This window comes from Parus major, chromosome 11, assembly GCF_001522545.3.
Source record: "Parus major isolate Abel chromosome 11, Parus_major1.1, whole genome shotgun sequence".
Taxonomy (NCBI): domain Eukaryota; kingdom Metazoa; phylum Chordata; class Aves; order Passeriformes; family Paridae; genus Parus; species Parus major.
The window spans coordinates 1,924,152-1,951,632 of NC_031780.1; the positions used below are offsets into that span (position 1 = coordinate 1,924,152).

The 27,481-nt window shown below is 51.6% G+C and overlaps 1 protein-coding gene across 1 annotated transcript; it reads left to right on the forward strand.

Annotated features, from left to right (window-relative positions):
- SLC7A5 (solute carrier family 7 member 5) lies at nt 1–27,481 on the forward strand. Its single transcript, XM_015640293.3, has 10 exons — nt 1–701; nt 11,681–11,806; nt 19,216–19,321; nt 19,697–19,741; nt 21,178–21,301; nt 22,352–22,455; nt 23,047–23,143; nt 23,580–23,729; nt 24,554–24,731; nt 26,380–27,481. Exons 1-10 carry the CDS (start codon nt 122–124, stop codon nt 26,433–26,435), a joined length of 1,566 nt encoding a protein of 521 aa, XP_015495779.1. The 5' UTR covers nt 1–121; the 3' UTR covers nt 26,436–27,481.

Sequence of the window (27,481 nt, forward strand, 5' to 3'; positions counted from 1 at the left end):
TCTCCTCCTCCTCCTCCTCCTCCTCCCCCCGGAAAGCAGCCCGGCCCACCGCCGCCGGAACAAAAGGGGCGGCCGAAGGTGGCGGCGTGGCCGCGCCCGCTGCTCCTGCCGCTCCGCCACCATGTCCGCCAGCGGCGGCAGCTCCCCCGGCAATGCCGTGAAGAAACGGAGCCCCGGCGGCTCGGCCGCCTCGCTGCCGCAGGATGAGAAGCAAGCGATGGAGAAGATGCTGGAAGGGGCGCAGGAAAACGGCTGTGCCCGCTCGCCATCGCCCTGCGGCTCGGCGGAGGGGGTGACCCTGGCGCGGAACATCACCCTGCTGAACGGCGTGGCCATTATCGTGGGCACCATCATCGGCTCCGGCATCTTCGTCACCCCCACGGGCGTGCTGCGGGAGGCCGGCTCGCCGGGGCTGTCGCTTGTGGTCTGGGCCGTGTGCGGAGCCTTCTCCATCGTGGGCGCGCTGTGCTACGCCGAGCTTGGCACCACCATCACCAAGTCCGGCGGGGACTACGCCTACATGCTGGAGGTGTACGGCTCCCTGCCCGCCTTCCTCAAGCTCTGGATTGAGCTGCTCATCATCCGGCCCTCCTCGCAGTACATCGTGGCTCTGGTGTTCGCCACATACCTGCTCAAGCCCATCTTCCCCACCTGCCCCGTGCCCGACGAGGCTGCCAAGCTGGTGGCCTGTCTGTGTGTCCGTAAGTAGCCGCTCGTGGCTTTCGGCTGACGGGCAGGAGGGTTAGATGGGATTTTGGGAAGGATTTCCTCCCTGGAAAGGTGGGGAGGTGCTCAGAGAAGCTGTGGCTGCTCCCGGATCCCTGCAAGTGTCCAGGTTGGAGCATCCTGGTCTAGTGGAAGGTGTCCCTGCCAATGGGACGGGATGAACTTTAAATTGCCTTCCTACCCAAATCATTCCATGGTTCAGTGACCCTCTGCAGGTCCCCGCTGTCCTACTCCACGTGGTTCCTCACGCACCATCACCTTCCCCAAAAGATCTGCACCATCTCTCCTGTGCTATGCTGGCTGCATCCTAGTTTGTTTTTGGTTTTCTTTTTTTGGCTACTTCGAATAGCCATAGCAGAAAATGTGGCCCCACCCGTAATAAATTGAGCAGAAAATTCCCCAAATGCCAGCTGTGGGTTAGTGAGCCTCTCTGATTCCCGAGCAGTGTGATAAATGCAGTATGCATTTTTCCTGGGAGCTGGAATAGGATTTCTTGTGCTCTCCCACATGACTGTGCTCGGGCAGGGTAAAATCCCCTCGTCCCCAGGCTCTGCAGGGCCGGGATGGACGTTGATGTGGTTCGGGAGAGGATAACAATTATCTGTCACCAGCAACTGGTGCTGAAAACACGCCCCTGAGCTGCTTTCAGCACCAGTTGTGAGAGGAGATATTTCCCGGCCGTGTGTGCGCTGACACCGTGCTCCGAACCTGCCCTTGTGGGGTTTCTTTTTGCCAGCAAACATTCTGTCTCTGGGGCGTGCCTTGCAGAGAAGTTCAGTCACGGTGGGATGAATTCAGGGCCGGTGATGCCAACCTGGGCACACAGAGCTCTGCCAGGGCACACAGATCTCTCCTAATGCACTTTTTATCGCCTCTCTGCTGTTTTGGGGTCTGCAGTTTTGCCGTTCAAATCCTATTTTCTGCTCCTCTGGTGACTGCAAAGTCACCCCATCCAAATTCCCAATCCTTTGAATACAGGACCATGTCCTGCCTCTTCCCTCGTTTTCCATTCAACCTGTTCTGCTCCTCTAGAATTAAATGCCATTATAAAGATGTTTATTGGGAGAAGATAGCACTCACAAAAATTATTTCTAAATCATTTATCCACTGTACAAAATCACAGCCATGTGATCTCTATATTTTTGCATTTTGAGTGATGAGGAGGAAGCTGCTCGTTGGTGCTGCTCTTTCCCAGGGGATTGATTGTGTGAGATTCCATCCCACTCCGAGGATCTCAGGCATCCCAAAGCTGCAGCACATGGTCGTTATGGGAAGATATATTGTTTGGAAATGTCTCATAGCCAACCTGAGCCGGGCTTTGGGAGGTAAATTATATGGCTAATTACAGGATTGATAACAGGCAGGGCAGTGGCAAGTTTGAAACTTTTCAGTCCCCAGCTAAATTTTTAGGTATATAAGAGTACCTGGGCAGGCATGTGGATTTCCATCCAAGTTTTTTACATCTTGGAGGGCTTTTATTTTTTGGGAAATTTAGTCATTTAACTGAGAAAGCTGTAGCAGTCCTGCTGATGGGTGTCTTGCCTTTTGGAAACTGATTTTTGAGCTTTCCTGCCAGTCTGCACTGTGGTTTCCTCAGGGACACACAGGAGAGGGCCATGGATGCATGTGGCATTTGTCTTCCTTGATGAAAAAACAAGGAATTAGGGTATCATTTAAGATTTTCTTGCTGGCATATGGCAAAGTTTTGCTGTGCAAGCACAGATTGGAGCTGGCAAAGCCCTTGAGGACGTGTTTCTCACCATAAGTGACTTTTCATCTTCAGGATCATTCCCCAAACGGGTCTCTGTTCCTGTTTTATTGATCAGAGCCCACTTAAGCAGGGTTAAACAGACCCACGTTGGGATCTGTTCACTGGTGGAGGATTTGCAGCATGAAACTCCTTGAAGCCAGCTCTCATTCCCCTTTATGCTCCTCCAAGAAAAGTCTCCAGCCTTCCTTTGGTAGCAATTAGGATTTCCCTGCGGCAGAATTTATTCTTGAACCTTTATCCTGAAATGCCAAAGGAAGGGTTTGGAGTTCTCCAAATCTGCATCATCCCCATGTGTTTCTCCTTTAAACTCTGCTCCCCCCTTGCACCGCTGGCTCTTGGTTTGTTTATGCTTTGGGTTAAATTTGGGGATTGTCTCCTTCCCTCCAAGAGGTTTGTTCATCCTGCAGCGCCTTTAGCAAGGCAGCTTTTGGGAGCTTTGATTTTTTGGAACTTTGATTTTTGGAATCAGCTTTTCATCTCCCCGGTGCCAAAACCACACCGTGACCCAGGAACAATAAATGAAATAAATCTGCTCTAAGGGCTCAGGCACACAACACTTGTGGGGACTCACAAACAGCTTTGTTCAAACAGCAGCTGCCCAGAGAGGGACATTTTATTCCTTTCAAAATCTCTAGAGTAGAAAAAAAAAAAAATGACCTATTTGTGCAGAGGCTGTAGCACATACATGAATGAATTACCTCAAAATGGGAGAGAGCAGCTTGGGAAGCAGCAGAGGAATTTGGGACCTTGGGCTGAAGTGCAGTAGCCAAAATCCAGCCTTGCAGAACAGTCCCAGCTCTATTCCTTGCAAAATTTTGTATCTCCCCACGAAATGCACTTGGCTGCACAGTTTGTAGTAAGAGGAGGAATAACTAAAGTTATTTGTTTCCACTTCACTGCTGTTGCGTGGTTGAATAAATCATGTGTTGTTCAGTATTTGCCACCATGAACTTCAGAGGGCAAATTAAAGCATTAGAGAATCGAAATCACGGGCTTGAGTGAAAGGAAAAAATGATTGGAAAAGGGAATTTTGTTCCCCTGGAAGGTGCTGAGGAAAACAAGGTGGGTGGTAAGGAGAATTTACCTACAAGTAGGCATTTTCTGCCCTGAAGATTGTAATCTACACATGGTTGGTATGCAGGGTTTCTTTCATGGGCACGGGAGTGCCTGTGGTGTTTGCCAAATAAAGGCTGGGAATCCGCTCCAGGGAAGTCTTCCTGGAGCACGAGGGGTCAGGCTGTTCATCCTTAGCCTGGCTCATTTCATGTTCCTCAAAAATTTGGCTGAAGACTTTCCAGGCTTCAGGTTACTTGGGTGACTGAGAAACCTGAGCATCACTTTTATCTGTGGGATTGGATGGTTAATTTAAAACTGATAACACAAAATCCACCCGAGTGTTTGGCGCACAAAAATCACCAGTTCAGAAAACAGAGCTTGTGCATTTGTGTGAAAAGCCAGGAATACTTTGAATTCTCTCACTGCTGAGCTCTTCTAAACCAGTTTTACTCCTTCTGTAGTGGGTGGAGAGACAGTTATTAGGTCTTGAATTTGCATATTTGATGATCTACATTCCAATGTCAATATTGGACATGGCAAAGAATTGAACCTCTGCTCTGTCTCAGGTGAGAGGGGCTCAGGTTTTCTTTCCATCCTGCTGCCACTTGAGTGAACACTTGTTCAGTTCAAACTGATAAATCCTAACAAAGATGAGTAAAAATCACCAGTACACCCTGTGTGTTCCAGAGAGGGCTCAGGAAAATGTTACACTGGTTTATGAAAGATGCCATGGATATTCCTCGTTTCCCACTGTTAACCAGCAGATTACCTGCTTGCACAGAGGCTCCTTCCCAGCTTTGGGTTGTGATGCAGTAAATGAATTCCCTGTGGATCAGGGAGACAGGGAATGAAACTGCTCCCAGCCCTGAGCTGGTTCTTGGTGTTCCACAAGTGCCTGAGCTGTTCATCCCACACATCCTCACACCCTGGGAGCCACACACAGCTTCTTCTAGAATTCCCTCATTTCCTGACAGTAAAATCTGCTCCACAGTGGAAAGCTGGAATTGGATTTGATAATCCTTGTGGATCCTTTCCAGCTCAGGATATTCTGTTGTTATAATTTTGTTCTTTAGTGTCACATCAGCAGTTTGACAGTTTGCTTCTGAATTCGTATCTCACTTGTTAATTAGATATGCAAATCTGGCACTAATAACCCCAATAACAGCAGTATCAAAGCCAGGGAATTTTAATCTTCCTCAAAATTTGTCTAAACTTCCTTCACTGCTTCTGAACTCTGCTGTTGGGCACTTGTCCTGCGGGGGTGGAATTCCAGGGAATGCTGATGAATTCCTCATTTGTCTCTCTTGTTTTGAGCAGCCAGAGAGTGAAGGGATGAGCAGAAGTCAGGGCAGAGCTGAGAACACTTGTCCTGTGGAAGTGCCTGACACTCCTGAGAGGAAGCTGGGAGTCAGGACAGGAGAATGAATCCAACCAAGGGTAGCTGCCAAGTTGTCCAGAAGGGAATCGGTGCCAGAATTCCACCCAGAAGTCACAGATCCTCTGGGAAGCAGGAGTGTCTTTATTTGACATCAAGGTTTTGCTTCCAACCTGCCACGCTCAGTTCTTTTTCCAGGTGTGTGGATTTTCACCTCTTCAGGTATAAACTGGTAAAAAGCAAACACCAAACACACCCAGGGCCTGTCTGCCTGAGATGGGTTCGTTCTTTTAATTAATCAGCCATGACAAGCTGGGTGTGAAGCTTTGAAGATTGATTTTTCCTCCTCCAGAAAGGTGGATTAAGGGACTAAAGCTCCATCAGCAAATTGCCCTTGTTGGAGTGGAGTGGAAGGAAGGGGTCTGTGGAATCCCTGCTGGATGGCAGAGGCTGCAAGGCTGAGGTTGCTTTTTTAATCCGTGTTTAATTAGAGCAGCATTAATGAAAACAGGCTCTGACACTCCAGAAATCAAATGAGGACTTGGAGGGCTCTTGAAACACACAGGGAGCAGCCACTGCAATTCCAGCACCCCTCTCCTGGCTCTCACAACAATTATCCCATTAAATGTTACTGTGTTTGGATGATTTATGTTATCACTGAGATCATCCAGAGTCTTTCTCCTCTGGCATGAATAAATTGGGAAAGTTTTTGTGGAAAAGCTCTCCAGGGTGAGCCTCATTTAAAGCAGCATCACTTGTTTTGAGTATTCCATATTCCCAGGGTTGGATGTGGCCAGGAGGTCCAATCCAAGGGATGGGAAATTCAGTTTTTCCAGCCAGGATGCAGAGCTGAACTTTGTGCACATAAAATACCAGCAAGTGCTGCTCCCTCTTGGGAAAATGCTTCTGTGAGGTGAGCATGGAGTTAATTTGGGATGGTTAATTTGCTGGGAATGGGGAAAATAGGGGAAAAAGAGCTTTTCCATATCTTTTTCTCTCTATATTTTGTCTTCCTGTGGTAAAATGTCCTGTTGGTGGAATTGCTGTGTCATGTCCTCTGGAAACCTTGGCAGTAAATCCTAAGGAGCCAAAATAGCTCTAGGTAGGAGCCACCTCTCCCAACAATGAGGAATTCTCTGGAGTTTTCCTGTGTCAGTGTCCCACTGTTATTATGGGATGGGGGTGTTGACCTGTTCAGGGTGTCTGGGGTTTGTTGGGACATCCAGAGCTCCTGGCCTCAGGGTAGGTTTGGAGATGAGCCCTTTCTTAAACTCCTTGGTAGGGCAAGTTTGCCTTCTCCTTTGTTGATTCCCTGACTGCTGTTTTGGGAAGAGGAATAAAAAGGGAATTGGGAAGTGTTGCCAGGGGTGTTGATTATTATAAGTAGATTTTAATATAGACATATTTGCTCTGGGGCCAAGAGCTTTCCGACAGCCTCGTGTGCCCCCAGGCCTTTCCCTTTCCAGGACTGATTGCTCTGGGTGTTAAGTTTCTCCAGGGATTTGTCCTTGCAGAAAGATCTGCAAAGTTTTTCCCTCTGCTTTTTCCCTTCCCCACCTCTCAGGGCACAAAAGTCTTCAGTCAATACCTGTCAAGTTGAAGTATCCCATATCATTTTCTGCCTGTGACCTTGCCTGTCTCATGTTGGAATGTGCAGTTGGAAAGAGTCACCACTGGTTTTTGGGAGTCACTGTGGCATCCCAGCCTCTGGAATATAAAACTGGTGGGGCGTTTTTGCCTTGGGTAATTTATTTTCCTGTGGGTTTAATCCACTCTAGTCAGTATAATTTAGTTTTTAATTTGTCCTGTGTGTATTAACTCTGTTTTCCAACCTCTAGTGGGCTTAGGCAGCAATTCCATAAAGACCATGGATTGTTCTGTGCCTGTTCCATGTGGTCTGCCATCCCTGGGATTTGCTCCTTGGTCCCACAGGCTCAGCTGGACCTGTCTCTGCCTGAAACCTCCTTTTCTCTCCTTTCACCAGGGTTGGTAGGAGAGAAAACTGCTGTAGTGTCACCTGCACTTCATGGGGAGGGAAAGGAGCAGCCTTTGCTGTGGGGTAGGGAAGGGAAAGGAGCTGGAGCTGTTCTGGGAGTCATTGTGAGGGAAAATCAACATCAGCCAGTGGCAGATGGTAAATGGGAGCATCATCTTACCGTGGCAAGGGCCAGGCACTTTGGAAATGTGAGTTACTGAGAGTCATGCATGATAGAACAGTTCACAGTCCTTGTTTCCTGGCAGAGCAGCTGATGGAGGGCATTTCCTTTCATTTCCCTTTTATTTTCCCTTTATTTCCCTTTATTTTCCACAACTTCCCAACCTGCTGTGTGTTACTGCTGGGTCCTGTGATCCACAAACAGGAATCCCATGGGAATTAAGAGCAAGTTAATGAGTTTAGTCCCTTGAAGGCAGCTACTTCCACACATTTATCCGTGTTCAGGAGGGGCACGTGGAACCACACTGGCAGCACCACAGGGAATGCTACAGGAGGTGAAATTGGGGACAAAAGGGACATTGTGCAAGTGTGTGTGACCCCACAGGCAGCACGAATGCAGCTGTGCCAGTGCCTCAGCAACTCATTCCTGTGCTCATTCCAGAAATTTCACCTGCAAAGCTGCTGAGGATCTTGGGCTGAGCAAGCTCCTGTCCCCCCAGCCAGTTCTGTGGGGCTGGAATGGGGTCTTTGTCCATCTCTGGTGCTTTGTCCTGGGGAAAGCTGCAGCCCTGCCTGTTTGACAGGAATCCTGCCAAGGCTGTGGGGTCAGAAGTGGCAGGGCCAGGTTTAGCTGTGTCCAGCTCCATTCCCACTGTTTGCCTCTGCTCTCCCCCATCCTGCCTTTCCCTCGGCCAGGGGAGCTGTTCCATGCATTTATCCTGGATGTGTTCTAGGTGGGATTGATCCATTTATCTGTCTGCTTTGCAGGCCCTTTTTTCCTCTTGTCTCTAGGAATTGTGTCTGGGAAGGAGCTTGGGAGGCGACTTCAAAGGGATACAGGCACAAAATGAGCATTGTGGGGGTAAAGTCCTGGGTTTGGTGTTGGATTAATCAGTTTGTCCTTGTTCCTATCAGGAATGGGGAATTCCCTGGCTGTGCAGGTGAGTGCCAGTGGAGCAGGTTCAGTGAGATGCCTGGAGCCAGCAAGGACTGCAGGACAGAGGAAATATTGAAGCCAGACCTGCTGGTGTATTTAGAAACTCAAATTTTTCTTTGTGGTTTGAGTTGCCTTGGAATGAGGCTGGGCTGGAGCAGTCCCTGGAGGGGTGAGGGGATGAACAGCACCTGGAAAGCAAAATCCAGGATCTCTCCTGCCTGAGTGATGAGTAATAAATAACTTGAGCTAGATTAGATGTAGGACAAACTTTTGTTATTGTGAGGGTGGGCAGGCCCTGGCACAGGTGCCCAGAGCAGCTGTGGCTGCCCCTGGATCCCTGGAAGTGCCCAAGGCCAGGCTGGAATGGACTTGGAGCTGCCTGGGGTAGTGGAAGGTGTCCTTGCCATGGGATTGGAACAAGGCGAACTTTAATGTTCCTTCCAACCCAAAGCAGTCTGGGATTCTATGAAAAGTCACCCCCTGTCCATCTGCCATCCCTTCAGCTTTCCACTTATTATCCCAATTATGTAAAGCTTTGGAGAGGGGCTGCTGGCTCAGCCAGGCCGTGCCATGTCAGGTCATGCTGAAATCCGTGTTCCTCGAACGATTCCCCAGCACAGCCCCGCCGGGTCACTGCAAAGCTCTGCCTGGCTGCTGTCTGACAGGGCCTGGAGCCTTAGGAAAACACTGCAGGAATTAGGGCAGCACAGCCTGATCTCTGTATCACTGCCCTGATTTATGGTGCAGCTTTGCCGTGTTTTTCCTGGAGCGATTCAGCCGAGGTGAGGGAGCGCTGCCAGGAGGATCCCGCAGCCCCTGCGTGGCAGGGCAGCATCTGGGATCAAAGCAATCAAACTTGCTGCCCTAAGAAATCCCAGCCTCATGAGAAGATCAGCAGCCACTGGAATTTGTCCTGGAGTTTTATGGAAAAGCTTTCATCCTGTTTGTTTTCTGTAGGATTCTTCCTGATGGGGGATTCTTGGCCATTCCTGGGTTGGAGGTATTGGAGTAACTCTGCTGTGCCCCTTTAGGAAAGACAAATGTTCCTGTAAAATGGGAAAAGCAAAGGAGAGGGAATGTGACTGGAAGGGTTCTGACTGATGACCACAGCAGAAACTTCCAGCCCTGTTTACTCTCTGATCCCAAAGTGTTATCTCATTTTTAGGGAGTCTGTTTATCTGGCACTGGTGGGGTTTTGGAGCCAAACTTGGACACTTGGAGCGTGTAGGAAACTTTTGCCTTTTATTTTCACCACCACCCTCCAGGGGACTCTGTACCCAACCAGAGCAGGGAAAACAACCCCTGAAAATCAGTGTTGAAGAGGGGGTGAAGCAGTTGTTGTCACAGACACAGAATGCCTAAATGGGGCAGGGAATGTCACTGTCACACCTCTCAGGGCTGTCCTCACCACCCAGCAGCAGCGTGCTTTTAGATGGGTGAGCTCACCCTTGAAATATCCCTCTGTAAACAAGGGCAGATTTATTTTTAGCATAATCGCTGGTCAGAGGGAATCCTGGCTGCAGAGCTCGCTGCCCGTGCACTGGAGGTGTTCAGTGGCCGACTTGGGAGTTTTGCTGGGTGACATCCCCAGCTTTCCTTGTCCCCTGCAGCACTGTAAGGTCTCTTGGTTGGGCTGTGTTTCCTCCTCGCTGCTGTCTGAGCCTGTCCCTCTGCCCTGTCCCCGGAGGCAGCCGTGTCCCACTGTCCCGGTGTGGTGACAGAGCTGGGACCCCACAGGCACAGGGCTGCTCCAGGGTGGGAACTATCCTTGTTCTGCATCTCCTGGAGGGGCCTGGCACAGGGACAGTGGTGTGGCACATCTGTCACCACAATCACTCAGCCCTGCTCCTGCTGTCCTGTGAGCCCAGCTCTGCTTCCCCAGAACCAGCTCAGGATCATTTGTCTCACCCACACTCCCAGAGGGGCTCCAAGGTACCAAATCCATCTCCAATCCTTGTTTGCTGCTGGCTGGCCCTCCTGTGGCATGGATTGGATCGTGTGCTGTCCTTCCTGACACATCCAGCCCTTGTTTCTCCACACTTGAAGTGCTCTTGTGTTGGAATGGCAGTGGATCCTGGAGATGGGAGGCTGGGGGAAGGAGCCGATGTTCCTGAAAGCTGTCGGATCCTGGGACACTGGCACAGGCTGCCCCTGGATCCCTGGCAGTGCCCAAGGCCAGGCTGGACGGGGCTTGGAGCAGCCTGGGACAGTGGGAGGTGTCCCATGGCAGGGGGTTGGAACAGGATCTGTAGGATCCTTCCAACCCCAGCCACTCTGGGACGCTCTGAGCACTAAACTGCAGATCCAGCTCACAGCCTTACAGGGGGACTGGGATGTTTTGGGGAGCAGCTCTTTGGCTCTGAGCAAGAGCTCCCGTGAAAAGGAGCTGCAGGCTCTGGGAAAGCGCTTTTGCATGGGAAAGGATCCTGCAGGGAAATCTCCAGGAGGAGATTTGGGATCTGCTCCTCTCTGAGCGCTCAGGGCTGGCCAGGGGACAGCCAGGGGTCATTGGGCTGGAGGGAGGGCAGCCAGCACGTGGGCACTGTCACCCTCAATGTGACATTTGCCTGTGCCCATAACAAGCAGCAGGCTCTGGGGAGGGAGCAGGGCACCCAAACACTCAATGATTTGTGAGGGCAGCACAGCTTTGCCAAAATTTGCTCTGCAGCAGGTGAAGCTCAGCCAGGGCCAGAGGCTTTAGTCAAGGCTTTGTTCAGGCTGTGCCTTGTCTGGCAGCAGGAGCAGGACACAAAGGAGAATGGGGGAGGAATACAACAAAAACTATCAGGAATTCAGCCCCAGTAGTTGCCTTAACCACAGGGCAACTTGTGGGCAGCAGGAGCTTTTCAGCAAACAAAATACTGCTGGGGAGGTGGTGCCATGCTGGGAAATCCTCTTCTCCATCCCCAGGGAGCCCTGGCCGAGCAGGGGATGGGGCTTTCCCCAGCTCCCCTTCCCACCTGCCCCCTGTTTGTCTCTGGGGCAGGCCCAGGGCAGCTCCTTCCCCTTCAGCAGGGCTGTGGTGGTGCAGCCTCAGAGCCTTTGGGGTGCTGTTGTTAGAAATCACCACAGACCAGTCCTGGAGGCTCGGCCTGACATCCCTGAAGGGTTTCCACACACAACAACAGCACTAAATTGGGTCGATAGGACAGGGACTGTGGCCAGGCACTTTGGTGCTGAGAGGTGCAGTCAGTCCTTTTATTTACAAGCCTCAGGAGTGTTTTCCAATGGAGCAGAGCCATTCCATGTCCCAAGGACCACAGGCATTATTCAAACTGCTTACTGCCAAAATAAAAGGTAGATTTGAGAAGTGTGAGGCTGCAGAGCTCTCAACGAGTTTCTCTTCTGGAAAGAGGCTCGGGTTGGTTGCTTCAGCAAAATGGAATCACAGCGTGGTTTGGGTTGGGAGGGTCCTTGGAGAATATCTCAGTCCATCCTCTGCCATGGGCAGGGACACCTTCACCATCCCAGGGTGCTCCAAATCTCATCCAAGATGGCCCTGAACACTTCCAGGGCTTCTCTGGGCATCCTGTGCCAGGACCTCCCCACCTTCACAGGGAGGAAATCCTTCCATATATCCCACCTAAAGATTCCTTGTGATTTTTGCTGTGTTTGGTGTGTCTGCCTGGGTGCTGACCTTGTCCCTGTGTGTCCCCTCAGTGCTGCTCACAGCTGTGAACTGCTACAGTGTCAAAGCTGCCACCCGTGTGCAGGACGCCTTTGCTGCGGCCAAGCTGCTGGCGCTGGCTCTCATCATCATCCTGGGCTTCGTGCAGCTGGCAAAGGGTGAGTTCTGTTCTTTCTTCTCCTTTTGGGGCTGTGCAGGCAAAGCAGGATGAGGGACAAAGCCCTGGAGTCCAACCCCAGGTGTTCCAGAGCTTTACAAACCTCCCTGTTCTCTCAGGTGCTTTGGGGATGTTTCCAGCTTTGCTGAGGGCTGAGGTTTTGTATTTTTATTTGTGGGGTTTTGTAGCACTGCTAGGCTCGATTTCACACTCCTGAAACCACTTTAAGTCTTTCCCACTTACACAGAGACTGTGGCTTCTCCCTTTGGGATTGCAAGGAGTAAAAATGTTGGTGCTGCTGCGCTGGGAAATCTCTTTGTAACACCTGGCTTTTGCTCACAGAGAATTATCTGCATGTGTAAACCACTCCCAGTCATCTTAATCCTTCCACAAACTCCCCCTGCACATTTCCCTTCATCCTGCTCCAGGTGTGGAGTGGCTCAGGCCAGCTCTGGGTCACAGAGCCCACGAGGAGCAGAGAGATTGGAGCTCTCAGCTGGAAAAGGAAATAAAGCTCCTGGAAAAGGAGATAAAAATGGGAAGATAAAGCATATTTTCTGGTGATTCAGCTGGTTTGCTTCATGCACGCATAAAATCCTTCAAAGCAGGGAGATGGTTTGTTCCAAACACATCTGAGTTTGTTCCAAACCCGATTAACTCACAATTAAACCCAAGTGTGGCTTTTTTGTACAAGTTTTGTGGGAAAAAACATTTCTCAGGGAACAGTCCCTTCCTTATTTGCTAAAAAGGGATCAAATCTCCAGGGAATCATGTCCCTGCACAGGGGGTGTGTCTGTGTGTGCTCGTGGGTCTCCAATTCCTGTCTCAGCTCTGGGAGCCTGTGCTGTCTTTGCAGAATTTCTTGCTTTGTCAGAGGTTTTATTTTCTTCCAGCTCAGTGCAGACACTGAACAGGGACATTGTTTGAGGCTTATCACAAAATACACCTCCTCCCTCTGCCCAACTCTCCAGCCTGCCCTGCTGAACCTTTTGATTCTTTCCCAGGAGGAAAAGGATAAATCATGAGAAATCTCTTTTAGCTGGTTAACATTTTACCATGAAGATCTTTACAACTGGGCTTTGTTTGCAGATAAAATCTTAATTTGCATCTTCAGAATGTGCTATTCTTTAGGCCTTTTTGGGGAGGCTGGGCCACTTTCTGCCCTGCATCCTCAGGTGGAAATCCATGAGATTTCCCTTGACTTTTGTCTATAATCAAGAAGGGATTTCTGCCTTGTTACAATAAAAAACCCCCTTTCTTTCCCCTCCTGTGTCCCAGGAGCTGTTTTACTTCCTCTGAAGTTTGCTGCAGTTTCAGGTGTTTGTGTCTGTGCAGATCTTGCAGGGCAGAGGATTCCATGTGATTTATTTTCCTGCTGAACCACCTGGCAGGGAGATCAAAAGCAATTCCTGGACAGTGACACCTGTAAACAAAGATTTTATTCCTTGTCTGAGCACCCAGCACTCAAACCAGACTGGATCACAGCGGGATCCTCGGGATCCACAGCAGATCCTGGTTCACAGTTTGTCCCAAGTGGCACATTCCTGCTTGTCCAGAATTCCACAGCTGGGATTCTGCCTGGGCTCCAACATGGATTTTATTAATCTCCTTAGGGAAGTTGCAGGCTCTCTGCTAAGTCCTTAAGAATGTGCAAGGTCCTTTCCTGTCCCTTCCCCAGCTCCCACCTGCAGTTTGCACCTTGCTCCATTTTCCTTTCAATCATTCCAGGTGACTCCATGTTTTCAGCAGGGATACAGCAAGAAATTCTCTTTTTTCTTCATATTTTTTTATTCCAGGAAAGCACAAAAATCCCCATTTTCAGTGACAATGGGAGAACCCTTCCCTGTCCTCCAGCTTTGTCCCACACAGAGCCAGATTCCCACCCCCTGTGCCCATTCCAAGGTTGGTTTTTTTGGACGAAGAGAGCTCTTCCCACCAGCAGCTGGGTGAATCCATCCAAGCTGGCAGCTCTTTTGGGGTGAGATCTGCACCCAGCTGCTTTGTCTGGGGCTGCTGTTCCAGGGGGAATGGGGGTTGTGTATTCCCAGGATGTTCTGGACAATGAACTGGTTTTACTGGTTCCTGTCCCACTGCTGGTTTGTGTTCCCAGCACCCATAACCAGACCAGAGGAGCAACACCACATTTTTTGCTCAAACGCGGAAATTCCTGTGATTTCACCAAAATCTCTCTGCATTGACCTCCCACCTTCAGCTTTTGGGCTTTTTTTCCTCTTTTCCTCCTCTCTTTGGCTCTTTTCCTGATTTGCAGAAGGGCAGGAATCTCTCAAGGACAAAGGACTCTGTGGCAATTTTGCCCCACAGGAATGAACATTTCCCTGTCAGCAGCTGTTTCCCATCACTCCTTCCCTGCCCTTTCCAAAGGAGGAGCCTGGAAGTTGGTTTCCTACTCAGCCTTTTAAGTGCTTGGACATTGACTCAGTGGAACTGAGCTGTTTGGGATGAAATTATTTTATTAATCCAAAAATGAAACTTTTTAAAAAGCCTTTGTGGGGGCTGGAGCTGTGTGGTTTGAAAAGTCCTAGATTTGGGTATTGGTGTGTAAAACCTTGTGTGTGGCCCCCAGATTACAGCCTGGAAATAACAGAAATAATTTCATTAAACTCAAATTAATAATAAATAACTTACTTAAATAACTTTCTTAAATAATATAAATACCTTCAAACATAGAGAGGATCAGAGTTTTTTCACTCCAGCATGATAAAAACAAGATTTATTTTGGTTTTCTTATTTTATCAGCTGTCTCAATTTGCTTTCTGTCCAGCTGGGTATTTTTTGGCCATATTCCTCAGCTGGGGAGTGGGATATTTAGGACTGGATCATGGAGAAGGTTTGGAGAGCAGGTTTGAAGGATATTTTTGCCCTGGATGTCACACAGAGGTCTGTGGTTATATCCTCTCCATACCTGCACCTTAAAAACCTTCCCTTAAAAACTGACTGAGGTGTGAAACGGTCAGAAAATCTGGGTGTTTCTTAAGGACACCCTCGTGCTTTTTACAGGTGAGGAAGTTCAGGAAAGGTTTTGATGTTGAAAAATTAGAAACAAACAGATCACAGGCATGTTTTATATCTATTTTTTCCTGTGGATGATGCCTCAGGCTTTCTGGAATGTTCCTCTGCCCTCAGGCAGCAGGAGCAGGGGTACAGCTCCAGCCCTTGCTGTGATCTATCTCTCACCAGCAGCTTTGCTTAAAAACCTGGAATTTGGCCTATGGGACTTAGAGAAATAGAATTTAACACTGATTTTATTGAATTGCTTTTATTGGATTTATTGTGCCTTTATTTATTGTCCCTTTTCTTTCTCCTGGCTGTAAAATTCCTGGTCTGTGGTGCCTCCAGGAGCTGTTTGGTGGCAGCAGCATTTTTCTGCCTCCCTTCCTTGGGCTGTCAGGGATGCAGAGCTGCATCAGCCAGAGCAGCATGGGGTCACTTAAGGACAGAGCAGGCAGGTTTAACTCCAGAGCAGAGCTTAGGCTGGAGGTTTGGGTTTAATTTAGGCTTTTTTTTCCTTTTTGTTTGTAGAATCATGGAATAGTTTGGGCGGGAAGGGAGCTCCAAGCTCCTCCAGTCCCACCCCTGCCATGGGCAGGGGCACCTTCCATTATCTCAGGGTGATCCAATCCAATCTTCCAAAGGAAGAGAGAGTCAATTTTCCTTCTTCTCAATCACGGGAGTCTTCACCAAAAAAAAAAAAAAAAAAAAAGAAGGCAGGGAAAACAATGTGGACTGGGAATTACCAAAATAACCCCCAGGGAGAAAGACAGAGGCTAAAGGGGCCTTTTCTAGCAAAAGGGATTTGATAAATGAAAGCAGCACCCAGATGTCTCAACCCAACAGTGCCAGACGTTTTCTTGCACCTGGACTAACTAAAAATGGCATTTTAAGAGGCGAACTCTGCTCACTGAGGATCTGAATCTTCCTTCTGGTACTTTCAGACTCGAGGCTGGAGCAGTGAGAGGAGTCTGGAGGCCAGAGCAGGGGGATGTTCTCCACCCATCCCACACCTGATTCCCACCAAGGATCCCCCCTTGGACAGGGAGCATCCCTCCCTGAGGGCACAGGGGGATTGCAGGGACATCACTGCCTGCCTGTCCCCCTGGCAGCCCCAGTGCCACCACCTGCGGTGCTTTTCCAGCAGGGACCTCTGCAGGGAGGCTCCTTCCTCATCCTCCCGTTCCCAGAAGGGACAGGGAAGCAGGGATAGCTGCTACACCCTGCTCTTCTAAGTCACAGAGCTAATCTGCTGCAGGTTAATCAGGTGTCAGACGCTTTTCCTGCCTGGATTCTCCCCATTTTTCCCAGGACGTGGCTCAGCAGCGTCTCCTCCTTTGGGGTTCGGGGTGCAGCCACCCCGTGCTGAGGGCCCCTTCTCTCCATGGCCGTGTTCCCTCTCCTCGCTGTTGGGGCAAGTTGAAAAATATTTCATTATCCTGCAATTCTGAGCACGGGAGAAGATTGCTGTGCCGTTAAAACCAGACTAGACATGACTGGGGAGCAAATGAGGGGTTTTGAGGGAAGGGCCTGAACACGCAGCTCCTCCCGCAGCAGCGCCCGCCTGACCCGGCACAATCCCCGCAGTCTTGGCAGCTGGAGGAGCAGCAAACGGGCTTTGTGTCACAGCTCGTTACTTTAATTTGCTTAATTGTAGAGCAGAGTGGAACAGCTGGTTCAAACCAGGCTGGGGCTCTCCGGGGTGCTGGGCACGGGCAGGGCAGTGCCTGGAGCCCGGGATGAGCTCAGGAGGAGCTCGGGATGCCCCAAGGCCGTGCTTGGCAGCCTCACCTGCACATTTGTAAGCCTTTATTCCATCCAAAGGGATGATCCAAGAGCCTGGGGGCTGGAATTGTTGGGGCTTGAAGGATGGAGCGTCTGGGAGGTTTTGGTTCTGGCCCAGCACAGCCGCCCTCCCCTCCAGCACACCCTGGTCTGCAGGACAAGGTGGGGTTGGATCAAAGGTCCAAATCAGGATCAAATCTAAATAATTCTGGGATTTTTTAGCAGGGCTTGTTGAGGGGATGAGGGGTAAAAGGTTTTAAACTGGAAGGTGGGCAGGTTTAGGTTAGCTACAAGGAAGAATTTTTTATGCTGAGGATGGTGAGACGTGGGCATTCCTCTGGTTATTTAATTGTGCCCTGACATGTTGCTAAATCCATTTTACCCTGGGGCACAGAAATGGAAAATTTACCAACTCACTGGGAGGTTCTGGGGAGCTCCAACTCTCCAAAGGGGAGGTGGGAAGGGCAGTGAGGTGTTGGCTGCCTCAGGAGAAGGAACATTTGGCCTGAGAGGGTTTTGCCTGTGACAGACAGAAGGAGGATTTTGGAAGAGCTGTGGACAAGAAGTGGAGTGGTGCTTGTCCTGCTCCCAGATGGGAGCATCCTCCTGGGTGATGATCCATGGATCAGGGTGGGAGCATGGAGAGGCTGAAACCTTTGAGAAGAGATATCCTGAGGGGTGTTTGAAATGCTGGAGAGCCTCCTGCTCTCTCAGTCCATCCATTTGCTGTTGCAGTAGCTCATTACAGGCACTGTGAACAAAATGTGTCTCTTATTCCTATAACAAAAGGCTTGGAAAGAACCAGACTGGTAATTATTCAGGAAGGGCAGAAAATGAGGTGGGGAAAGCTGAGCCCGAGGGATGCAGTGGAATGTGATCTCCTGCTCAGCCCTTTGATTCACCTGGGCTGAATTGGGATTCTGTACAGAACCTGCAAGGCAGGAATTGAGGTTAAACAAAGCTTTTCATCAGTCTCTGCATTTCCTGGCTCTCCTGTTGCGCTCAGGTGTATTTTTAAAAAAGGATTGGTGCGTTTTGCGGAGGATCACGGGCTCCAGGACATTGAATACATCCAGCACATCCCAAGGGAGATGCAGGGAAGACCTTCCTGGTGCAAGGAGCTGCTGGGAAAGGGGTGACTCCAGCAGAGAACAGCTGGGACTGGGATCTGGGCAGGAGGAGCCTTGCACACCTTGGGTTTCCCACTCTGGGTGGATTCCCAGGCCGGGGATGAGCTGCAGCAGCTCACAGCCACAGCATCCCCCTGCACATGAGATGGCTCCAGCCAGGGAAGGGCAGAGACTTCCCTGGGCAGCAGAGAACATTCCCATGCTGGGGAATCCTTCCTACCCTGGTCAGGACTCTGCAGGAGCAGGAGGGAGAAGGGAGCAATGGCCAGGGTGGGAAGGGTCAGGGCAGGAGCAGGGAAGAGGAGATGGAGCTCTCCCCTCGCAGGGCAGCTCCACAGGACTGGCAGAGGTTTGGAGCAGCCCCAGGAGTGACAGATGCTCCAGGAGGCCGATGGTGCTGCTGGGATGAATCCTTCTCTCCCAGCACTGGGAAGATGAGCGGGAGCTGTTCCAGGGCTGGCACATCCACAATTATCACCCAACCTCTGCAGCAGTGGTGCTGGGCAGGGAGAATTTCCAGAGTGAGGAGGGAAGAGAGGCCATCCAGAGGGAAAATTCCTGCTGTTGGAGCAACCCTGAGCTTTTCCAGCAGCACCTCCAGGGTGCCCTGTGCCGAGGGATGAAGGGTTAAGCAGCAGGCCCTGCTGACTGCCTTGTGATGCAGTTGCTGGGGCGATTAGGAGAGCTCTGTGCCCTAAGAGGAATCACATGGGCTCCCCCTGGGTGCAGAGGTGCCCCTCTGGATCCCACCACATTCCCTGCTCTCCGTCTGCGAGCGAGGCTCTGCCATCCCTGTCCCACAGCCAGCCCCTGCATCAAAGACAGGGAACAAAACAACTGCAGAGCATTTGAAAGCAAAATAAACAAACCTGGGGCTTCTCAGGGAGAGCTGGGACCACAGGCACAATCAAATCTTCTATTTCTGGCGTTTTCTTTCAAAAGCAGATCCACAACAGGAACTTTTGATCATCAGGCCCTAAAGAAGGTGACTTCTGATATCCAAACCCCCAGACCTGACTTCCCTCAATCAAAGGGATTGCCACAGGCCTCTGCTTTATCAGGTGGCTGGTGGGACTGGAGGAAATCCTGGGTTTCTGGGGGTTTGGGTGGCTGGTTGAAGTGCAGGAAATCCTGGGGCTTTATCGAAGGCCAGCAGCCTGGAGTTGAGAGGACAACGTGACAATCTCTGTTTGCAAAGCATCTTCCAGCAGGAAGGTCCCCAGGATGTCTCTGGGACATCACCTTGGTGACAGCACGTCGCAGCGTGAGAAAGTTTGGAGGAGTCAGTCCTTGCTTGAGATGAGTTTTTGGGGTCATCATTTGGGGGTGAACTCAGCTGGATTGATCCCTGGGAAGCTGGAGGGAAAATGTGCCCGTGCTCAGCAGAACCCAGAAAGCAGCACGGTGATAATTAAAATCATTTAATCCCAAGAGCAAGTCCTGCCTCCAGGTTTCTCTGGTGCTGAGTGGGGTTTGTGTCCTGCAGGTGATGTGGAAAACCTGACCCCGGAGAGATCCTTCAAGGGCACCAAGATGGGTGTTGGGAACATCGTGCTGGCTCTGTACAGCGGCCTCTTTGCCTATGGAGGATGGTAAGGCACAGCCCTCTCTTCCTTCCACACTGAGCTTAATTCCAACTCCAGTTCCAAACTGAAGCTCCTGCAGGGCTCCCTTGTCAGTCCTTTGAGCAGCTGCTGCTCAATTTGCTGTGAGAACAGCCCTCTGGTAGCCATCCTCATCGTGGAATGATTTGGGTTGGGAGGGACTTTCGAGGTCATCCCATGGGCAGAGACACCTCCCACTATCCCCGGCTGCTCCAGTTCCATCCAACCTGGCTTTAGACATCAGCCACCCCAAGTTTTCCCACAGGATCAGTGCCTGTGATTCCTGGAATCCCTGTTCAACTGGAGGGTTTCATTTATGCCATGGACTAAGCCTAATTAACCCCTGTCCTTTTGAAATTACAGGAATTACTTGAATTTTGTGACAGAAGAGATGATAAATCCCTACAGGTAGGTGTGAGTTCTGGCATGACTTCCCTGAGGGAAAAGCTGCTGTTTTGGGGAAGCCACTTCCTTGTGTGTTTAAGAGAGGAGAAAGCCAAGGTCTTTATCTGGAAAAAGAGAAAACAAGATGAATTAATGACCTTCTACCTCCCTGGAATCAGGGAAGGGGAACAATAATCCCTGCAGGAGCAGGGCTGTTGTTTTCCCTGCTCTCCCGTGCCGTGTTATCAGCGCTGGGAGAAATCTCTGCTTCCTTGGCCTGACACCTCTGTGAGTTATGGGCCAGGAAAGAGCACTCAGGGCTTTATTGCTGCCTTGGTTCAACTCCCACTGAGCATTTGTGCTGCTGTCCATCCATGTGTTTGTGCTGCTGTCCATGTGTTTGTGCTGCTGTCCATGTGTTTGTGCTGCTGTCCATGTGTTTGTCCCGTGCTCTTCCCATCCTGTTGAGCAAGAGCTGCTTCCTGCTCTGCCTGGGCCCCTCGGGGTTATTTGGGGCCCTCAGCAGAGCAGGACAGTGCTGAGAAATCCCTTCTGCTCCTGGGGAGGTGCCTGGGAGCTGCTGGGAGCCAAGGCTCGGGGGCACTTGTGCAAGAGCCCATCCTGGCTGCCCCTGGGGGTGCTTTGTGCCTGCTGGGAAGCACTGGGCTGGATCCGCCCCTTCCCAGAGAAACAGCAAAAGGGGGGCTGCGTTTTGCAATTATTTTCATGTCTGCTGGATGCAGTCATGGTATTTGACTCTGCTCCTGCAGCTTGGAGCTCTGCTGGAGCAATTAGAGTGGCACCAAGCAGGGTTTCCTTTTGCACTTTCCGTTTGCAAATGAAATTAAACTGTTGGGAAAGGCAAATTTCTACCAGAACAGGCTGTTCACAGACCTACTTAGACTGTGCCTGAACTCCTTTTCTTTGTGTTCCCTCAGTCCAGACAGCTGAGTTTAGGTAGGGCCTAAAACTGCCCAGTGCATTCCCATCTCCCCCAGGAATCCCCCTGGCACAAGGGAGCTCCTGTGCCCAGAGGATGATATAAAATACCTCTGCTGCTGCCACTGGGTATTTTTAATTCATTGCCTTTGTGGTGATCTTGGATTCCTGCTTGCCCAGGCAGCCAGGGCCTCTCCATGCAACAAATCCCTTTTGCCATCATCCTCCCCTCTCCATCTGCAGCCTCCAGGCTGCTCAGGGAGTCCTTAAGGCTGGAAAAGACCTTGAAGCCCGTGAACCAGCACCACGGTCACCACCAACCACGGCCCTGAGTGCCACATCCAGGTGTTTTCTGGGGAATGGGGACTCCCCCACTCCCTGTTCCCTTGTGGATATCCCCTCTCCGTGGGAGCAGTGCCTGGGACACACCGGAGAGCAGAGCGGCTCAAGCAGAGCGATCCCTGGGATCAGCAGCTCCCTCCTCTGAGCTGCTCCAGGACAATGGATGTTTTTTTCCCTAGAAACCTGCCCCTGGCTATCATCATCTCCCTGCCTGTCGTCACTCTGGTGTATGTGCTGACCAACTTGGCTTACTTCACCACGCTGAGCACCGAGCAGATGCTGACGTCCGAGGCCGTGGCTGTGGTAAGAGCCCCGCTGCTCCAGCCTGACTCATCCCAGGGCAGGTGAAATCAGCCTTGGAGTCACTGCACACATCTGCTTTGTTCCAGGCTGCTCAGGGCTGCTTGCAGAAACCCTGATGTTGAGCAGGAGATAAAGAGCAGGGAAGAACAGCGTGATCCCGAGGGGATTATCCTGGGCAGCAGTGAGGGCGGCACTCGGTGCTGCTCTTCATTCCGAGCTGCTGCTGGCCTTGTGACTGCCCATCAGTTACCAGAGCTTGATATTTATGGGGAAAGGTCACTCAGTCAACACTGAACTGGATTGTTCTCTCTTCCTGTCTCCCTTGTTTTAATTAAGAGAGAAAAATAATACTTCTATGAGTTAAAATGCCAGTGTGGTCAGGAACCCTGATGGCTCCAGATGGGAGCAGACCTTACAGACCAGGATTGTTCAGGGCTTCAGGGGGAATCTCCCAGCCCAGGACGAGCTGAGCCCCTCAGGTGCCAGCACTCCATCCTTTGGGAAGGGACCCCAAATCTCCTCCCATTGCAGCCCCTGCCATGGGCAGGGACACCTTCCACTATCCCAGGTTCTCCAATCCCTGTCCGGGCTGGGCTGGAGCAGCAGAGGCTGGGAATCAATCCCTTCTTGCTGGTGCAAACCCGCAGTGCAGCAGCACGGGCTCAGCCTGCCACAAAAAGCTGCAAGGCCAGGTCCCTGCGTGTCCCCAGGGCTGTGTCCCAGCTCCTGACTCAGCACTTGGCTGGAGCTGCTGTCTGGGTTTCCTCACAGTTTCCGTTTGGTCTTGAACTTTCCGATAGCTGGTGGATAAATGTCGTGTCCTGGCCCCGAGGGAAGGGCTGGCTGCTGATGGATTTTAGCAATTCCACAATCTGCCTTTTTCAGGAAAGGGGAGCAGCACATGGGAATATGGGAAACTTTGTCTCAGTTTCACGGCTTCAGCACTGAACTGTGGCATTTGTTGAGGTTTCTCCAAATAATCTTTGTAGGCAGCTCTGAGTTTTTTGGGACATTGTGAGCATGAAATGTCTCTCTTTGTCCCTCATTTAGGATTTTGGGAACTACCACCTCGGTGTCATGTCCTGGATCATCCCTGTCTTTGTTGGGCTCTCGTGCTTTGGGTCTGTCAATGGATCTCTTTTCACCTCCTCCCGGTAGGTTCCTTGCTCAATCCTGTGGGTTTTGTTTACAAGCTGTGCTCAGTTCCTCTTCCTTTGGAGTTCTTCTCCAGAGAGTGGCTGTGGGCAGACACAAAGTCTGGAGGGCCTGGAGGCCATGTGGGGAATGCAGGAAGACAAAGTCAGCCTTTAAAACCAGATTAAAGGCAACCTTTGAGTGGTCTCAATCTTCTGTTCCTCAGGCAAAGTTCTGGTGGGGTCAGTAAACCAGAACCAGACACAGACTCAGGGCTCGGGGCTGCTGAGAAAGTGGCTTTAATGAAAAACAGAAAGTTGGGAAACTTCAGGGATGAGAATCCCTTGGGAAGGGGAGAAAGGCTGGGCAGGGGCAGGACTGAGATGGTTCTGGCTCTGACACATCCCTGAGTTGCCTGAGGAGTCACTTAATTGCTGTCCCTGGAGATCAGGATAGAAATCCATCCTTCCTGCATTGCTTGGCCATCTCCAGCCTCCCTGGTGTGTCAGGGACCGGTGCTGCAAATCCTGGTGCTGCAAATCCTGGTGCTGCAAATCCTGGTGCTGCAGGGCTGTGACTGCACTGTGTCCCCTCTCTGTGTCCCCTGCCAGGCTGTTCTTCGTGGGATCCCGAGAGGGGCACCTGCCTTCCATCCTGTCCATGATCCACCCCCGGCAGCTCACCCCTGTGCCGTCCCTCGTGTTCACGGTGAGCCCTGGGGATGGGCTGGGGCATGGATCAGGGCTGGGATCCCACTGGAATGGAGCCACAGCCATTCCTGCATGTGCCCACAGGAGATGGACCCTTCCCATCGTGTCCTCACTGTCCATTTCCCATCCCTGGAGGTGTCCGAGGCCAGGCTGGACAGGGCTCGGAGGAACCTGGCGTAGGGGAAGGTGTTTCTGCCCATGGCAGGAGGTTGGAACTAGAGGCCCTTTAAGCTTTGGGGTCCTTCCAACCCAAACCATTCCATGATCCTATTTCAATTGGTTCCAGGCACCAATTGAAAGTAGCTTAAATAAATAAAAAATAGTCAATACTATCCCTTTCCTGGCAGGTGTTTCCCCTAAATACCCCTGTTTAGTGTTGTGACATAGGTGGTTTTGCCTGCTCCCTTTCCTAACGGCCTTTTCCCTGGATCCAGTGTGTCATGACCCTGCTCTATGCCTTCTCCAACAACATCTTCTCAGTCATCAACTTCTTCAGCTTCTTCAACTGGCTGTGTGTGGCCCTGGCCATCATCGGGATGATGTGGCTGCGCTACAAGAAGCCGGAGCTGGAGAGGCCCATCAAGGTGAGAACGGGGTGGGCACTGCCAGGAGACCCCTCCCCAGCACTGGGGGGGATCAGCTGCTGCTCCTGCATGGAACAGGGCTGGGATTGCAGGGAAATGTTGTGTTGTAGCTAAAGGAGGTGTTCCTGCTGCTGAATCCATGTAGGAGCACGAAGAGCTGCTTTGGGCACAGCACAGTGAGGGAGCTTGGGGTGACAGGGACAGGGAATTGTGCTGGGATTCCTCTCCATGAGTTCCAGGACAGATCCCAGGCTGTGGCTCTGTGTAACACTCTGTACCCCCGTGGAATTCCCCTAAAATAGTTTTCTGCTAAAGCAGCCGGCTCCGTGCCGAGCTGTGTCCCCTCTGCCCTTGGCCAGCTTGGCAGCCCCGTGTCCCATCTGGGGGGAGGCCAAGATCCTGTCAGCCCCTGCTGCCTCTCCCCCAAAGGCTGCTTTTTCCTCATCCCACACTCGGGTCTGTGCCAGGCAGCAGCACCCACAGGGAAACAACTCCACGGGCCTGGAGTGGTGCCTTCCCAAAGGGAATCTTTGCTGGCTGTTCCCTTAGGTTTTGGGGGTTTTCTTCTCAAAGCCGGGCTGCTCTGGTGGGTTCCCTGCTTGGAGTCCCCTGGGAAACAGCCCCAGCTTGTTCTGTGCCTCTGCTGGGTTTGGGGTTTGCTGCTGATGAGCTGGGTATGGAATTTTGGAACTGAGGTCCCAAAAAGTGCTGAGAAAAGCTCTTGGCCATGGTGGAGAGACAGTAATTCTGTCCCTCCCCAGGCTGGATAAACTCCTGGAAAGCCTCCCCTGGCACATCTAAGCTGTCCCTTGCTCCCTGCTCAGGTGAACATCTGCCTGCCCATCTTCTTCATCCTGGCCTGCCTGTTCCTCATCGCTGTTTCCTTCTGGATGACGCCCAAGGAATGCGGGATCGGCTTTGCCATCATCCTCAGTGGGATCCCCATTTACTTCTTCGGGGTCTGGTGGCAAAACAAGCCCAAGTGGGTTCTCCAAGCCATCTGTGAGTATCTCCAGGGAGGAGCAGCTTTGGCTCCCAAGAAGTTTCTCAGTGCTGTGCTGCAGCTGGCAGTGCTGCCTCTCCTCCCTCTGCAGGAGCTTCCAAAATCCTGGCTCTGCTCCCTTCTCCTTTCATGGGAACAGGTTTGTCCTGTTGATTGCCACGTGTGCCAAGCACCCAAAACACATCCTGATTTGCAATAATGGCAAAGTTTGGGATCAATACTGTGTTTTTGGGGGGGTTTAATCCTGGTAAACAGGTTTTTAGCAACAGAGCAGAATTCCCTGCTCCTGGGAAAGCAAAAGCTCAGCAAAGAATCCCTTCCCAGTGCCGTAGAAAGGGAAGGATTGAGCACAGCTGGCCTCAGTTTGACTGCTGAAAATCCACAATTAGTCCAAATCCATGGTTTAGGCAGTGCTAACATTTGGGATCCAGGCAAAGCTTTCCTTGGCATCCCCCTGTGGCAGCAGAGCAGAGGGAAGAGAAGCTCCCCCAGATGTTTTCTCTCAGGTTTATTTTTAAGGTATCTGCTCCAAGGTTTTCCAACAGCTGCCACAAGGCCAGGGTGTGTTTGGAGGGATGGAGAGGGCTGTGCTTGGCACATGGAACCTCTGCCTCAAGAGCTGAGCTCAGGAGGTCAATCCCTGCTGCCCTGAGCTCAGCAGTTGCCTCCCCGCTCTCCTGCAAGGGGCTGCCCCAGAAAAGCAGGCAAGGAGAAGTGCCCAGCCTTAGCTGGGTGTTTCAGGAGGAAGAAAAAAGCTTTCAGCAGCACTCAGCACTTGCTATTCTTCTTTTTCCCCATCTCTCCCTCTGTCCACACTCACTTTTTTATCCTGGCTATTAGGCTCAGTTCCTGGAAAAGGCATTTTTGCAATGCCTGGGTGGTAAATTACCATATTCATTGTTTTCCTACACCAAAGGATTGTAAGGAAAATATTGAAAATATTCTGGGAACAGACAGTGATAATCCTGCAACCATCCAGTGAGAAACACACAACTTTAAATGGGATTTATTGATACATTGCAGATAATCTGATCACCTCCAGCTGATCTGAGCCTCACTTGGTTGTGCTTAGAATTAGATTTGCCTTGCAGGAATATTTAGTGATGTCCAGCCACAGACTGGAGCAGCAGGGAGGAGTGTTTGGATGGGTGGGATAATAAAATAACTTCAGTTTAGCACCTTTTCCTGGGAAATCTGCACCTGGAATGGTCCCTTTGCCAGGCAGTGCCTCTGCCCAGTGTGCAGGACAGGGGGCTTGGGGTGGGCTTGTCCTTCAGAAGAGGCTGGGGGCCCACGTGGCTTTTGGAATTGGAAGTAAAAGGGTTAGGGTTAGGGATTTTGACTTTGGATTTTCCATGCCCATTCCTGACTCGGTTTTGGCTGCTGACACTCACAGCATCCACAGTTAGCTCCTGTATCATCCTGGAGCAGTGCAGGGCCCTTGCTGCAGGGGCAGAGCTCCCAGGGTGAGGTTTGAGTTCTGGGAATGGAGGAGGGAGTCCCATGGAATGGAGCAGGGAGTATCCATGGAATATTTCAAGCCTTCAGTTGCACTTGGATTCAGGGTGGGGAGGACTCAGCCCTTCCCTCCTGGACCCAGGTTGCTGCTGGGGGTGATCCCTGACCTTTCCTTTGCTTTCTCTGCAGTCTCTGCCACCGTCCTGTGCCAGAAGCTGATGGAAGTGGTTCCTCAGGAATCCTAGGCAGGAAAAGCAGGGACGCTGAGCTCGAGGAAACGCACAACGTTATTTTGAGATGACACAAGGATCCGACCCCTCACTCCCGAATCCCAGGCGCCGGAGCTGCCTCCTGCTGCCAGCACGGCCCCAGGGCTCTGCCCACCTCCTGCAGCCCCTGCAGCCCCTCAGACCAGCCAGGAGAAGTCCTTGGTACGAGCAGCAGCCAGGAGAAGGAATTCCAAAGGGCAATTCCAGAGGGGTGCTGCCTGTGGCCTCTGTGTGTGTGTGAGGGCTGTGCTTGGCTCTGGGCTCCTTTGCTTTGGCTCTGGGATCTGCTGGAGCCTGGTTTGAGTGTTCAGAGTGCCTGGGGGGTTCTGAGCTGCCTTACCTGGCCCAGGGGGGTGGGAAGCAGAGCTTGGCTGCTGTTGGCTCGCTCCCCCAGCTCCAGCCCCACGGGCAGTGGGACGAGGCAGAGCAGGGTCAGTGGCGTGGGGGGGCCTCACCTGGGTGTCACTGCCCTCCTCCCCCGGGGCCCTGCCACCCTCTGGGCTTGGATCACCACTCAGATCCAATCCAGCTCCCTGCTGCTGAGTCCCTTCTCCAGGATGCTCTTCCCCACAATGCCCATCCCTGGGAATGAGCACTGAGGGGGGAGTTCCTGCTGGGAAACCCTGGAGCTGCAGCCAGCACGAGGCCAAGTCCTTGGCTTGCTCATTCCATGCTTTTCTGTGCCAGGCTTACATGCAGCATGGGATGAGCAGCTCTGTGCTCTCTCTCCTCATGGCCCTGCCCAGGGAGCCGTGTTTGCCCCTGAACCATCTGCAGAGAGAAGTGAAGGGTGGGGATTGCCCTGGCACATTCCCTGGGGTCTCTCCGTGTGCTGCCTGGCAATGTTCCCTTTGTCCTGCTGTGTTTCCTCTGGAATGTGCCACAGAGATGGCACCAGCTGGGTCTGGGGTGTGGAGAAGGGAGATGTCCTGGCTGGCTGGGGCCACCTGGGGCTGCTGGAGGTCATGGAATGGTTGGGTGGGAAGGGACCTCAAAGCTCATCCCACCCCACCCCTGCCATG

Coding starts and splice junctions, on each gene's coding strand:
- SLC7A5 (XM_015640293.3), top strand. CDS start 122: ATGTCCGCCAGCGGCGGCAGCTCCCCCGGCAATGCCGTGAAGAAACGG. Junction 22,456..23,046: donor TCTCTTTTCACCTCCTCCCG/GTAGGTTCCTTG, acceptor GTCCCCTGCCAG/GCTGTTCTTCGTGGGATCCC. Junction 23,730..24,553: donor AGCTGGAGAGGCCCATCAAG/GTGAGAACGGGG, acceptor CTCCCTGCTCAG/GTGAACATCTGCCTGCCCAT.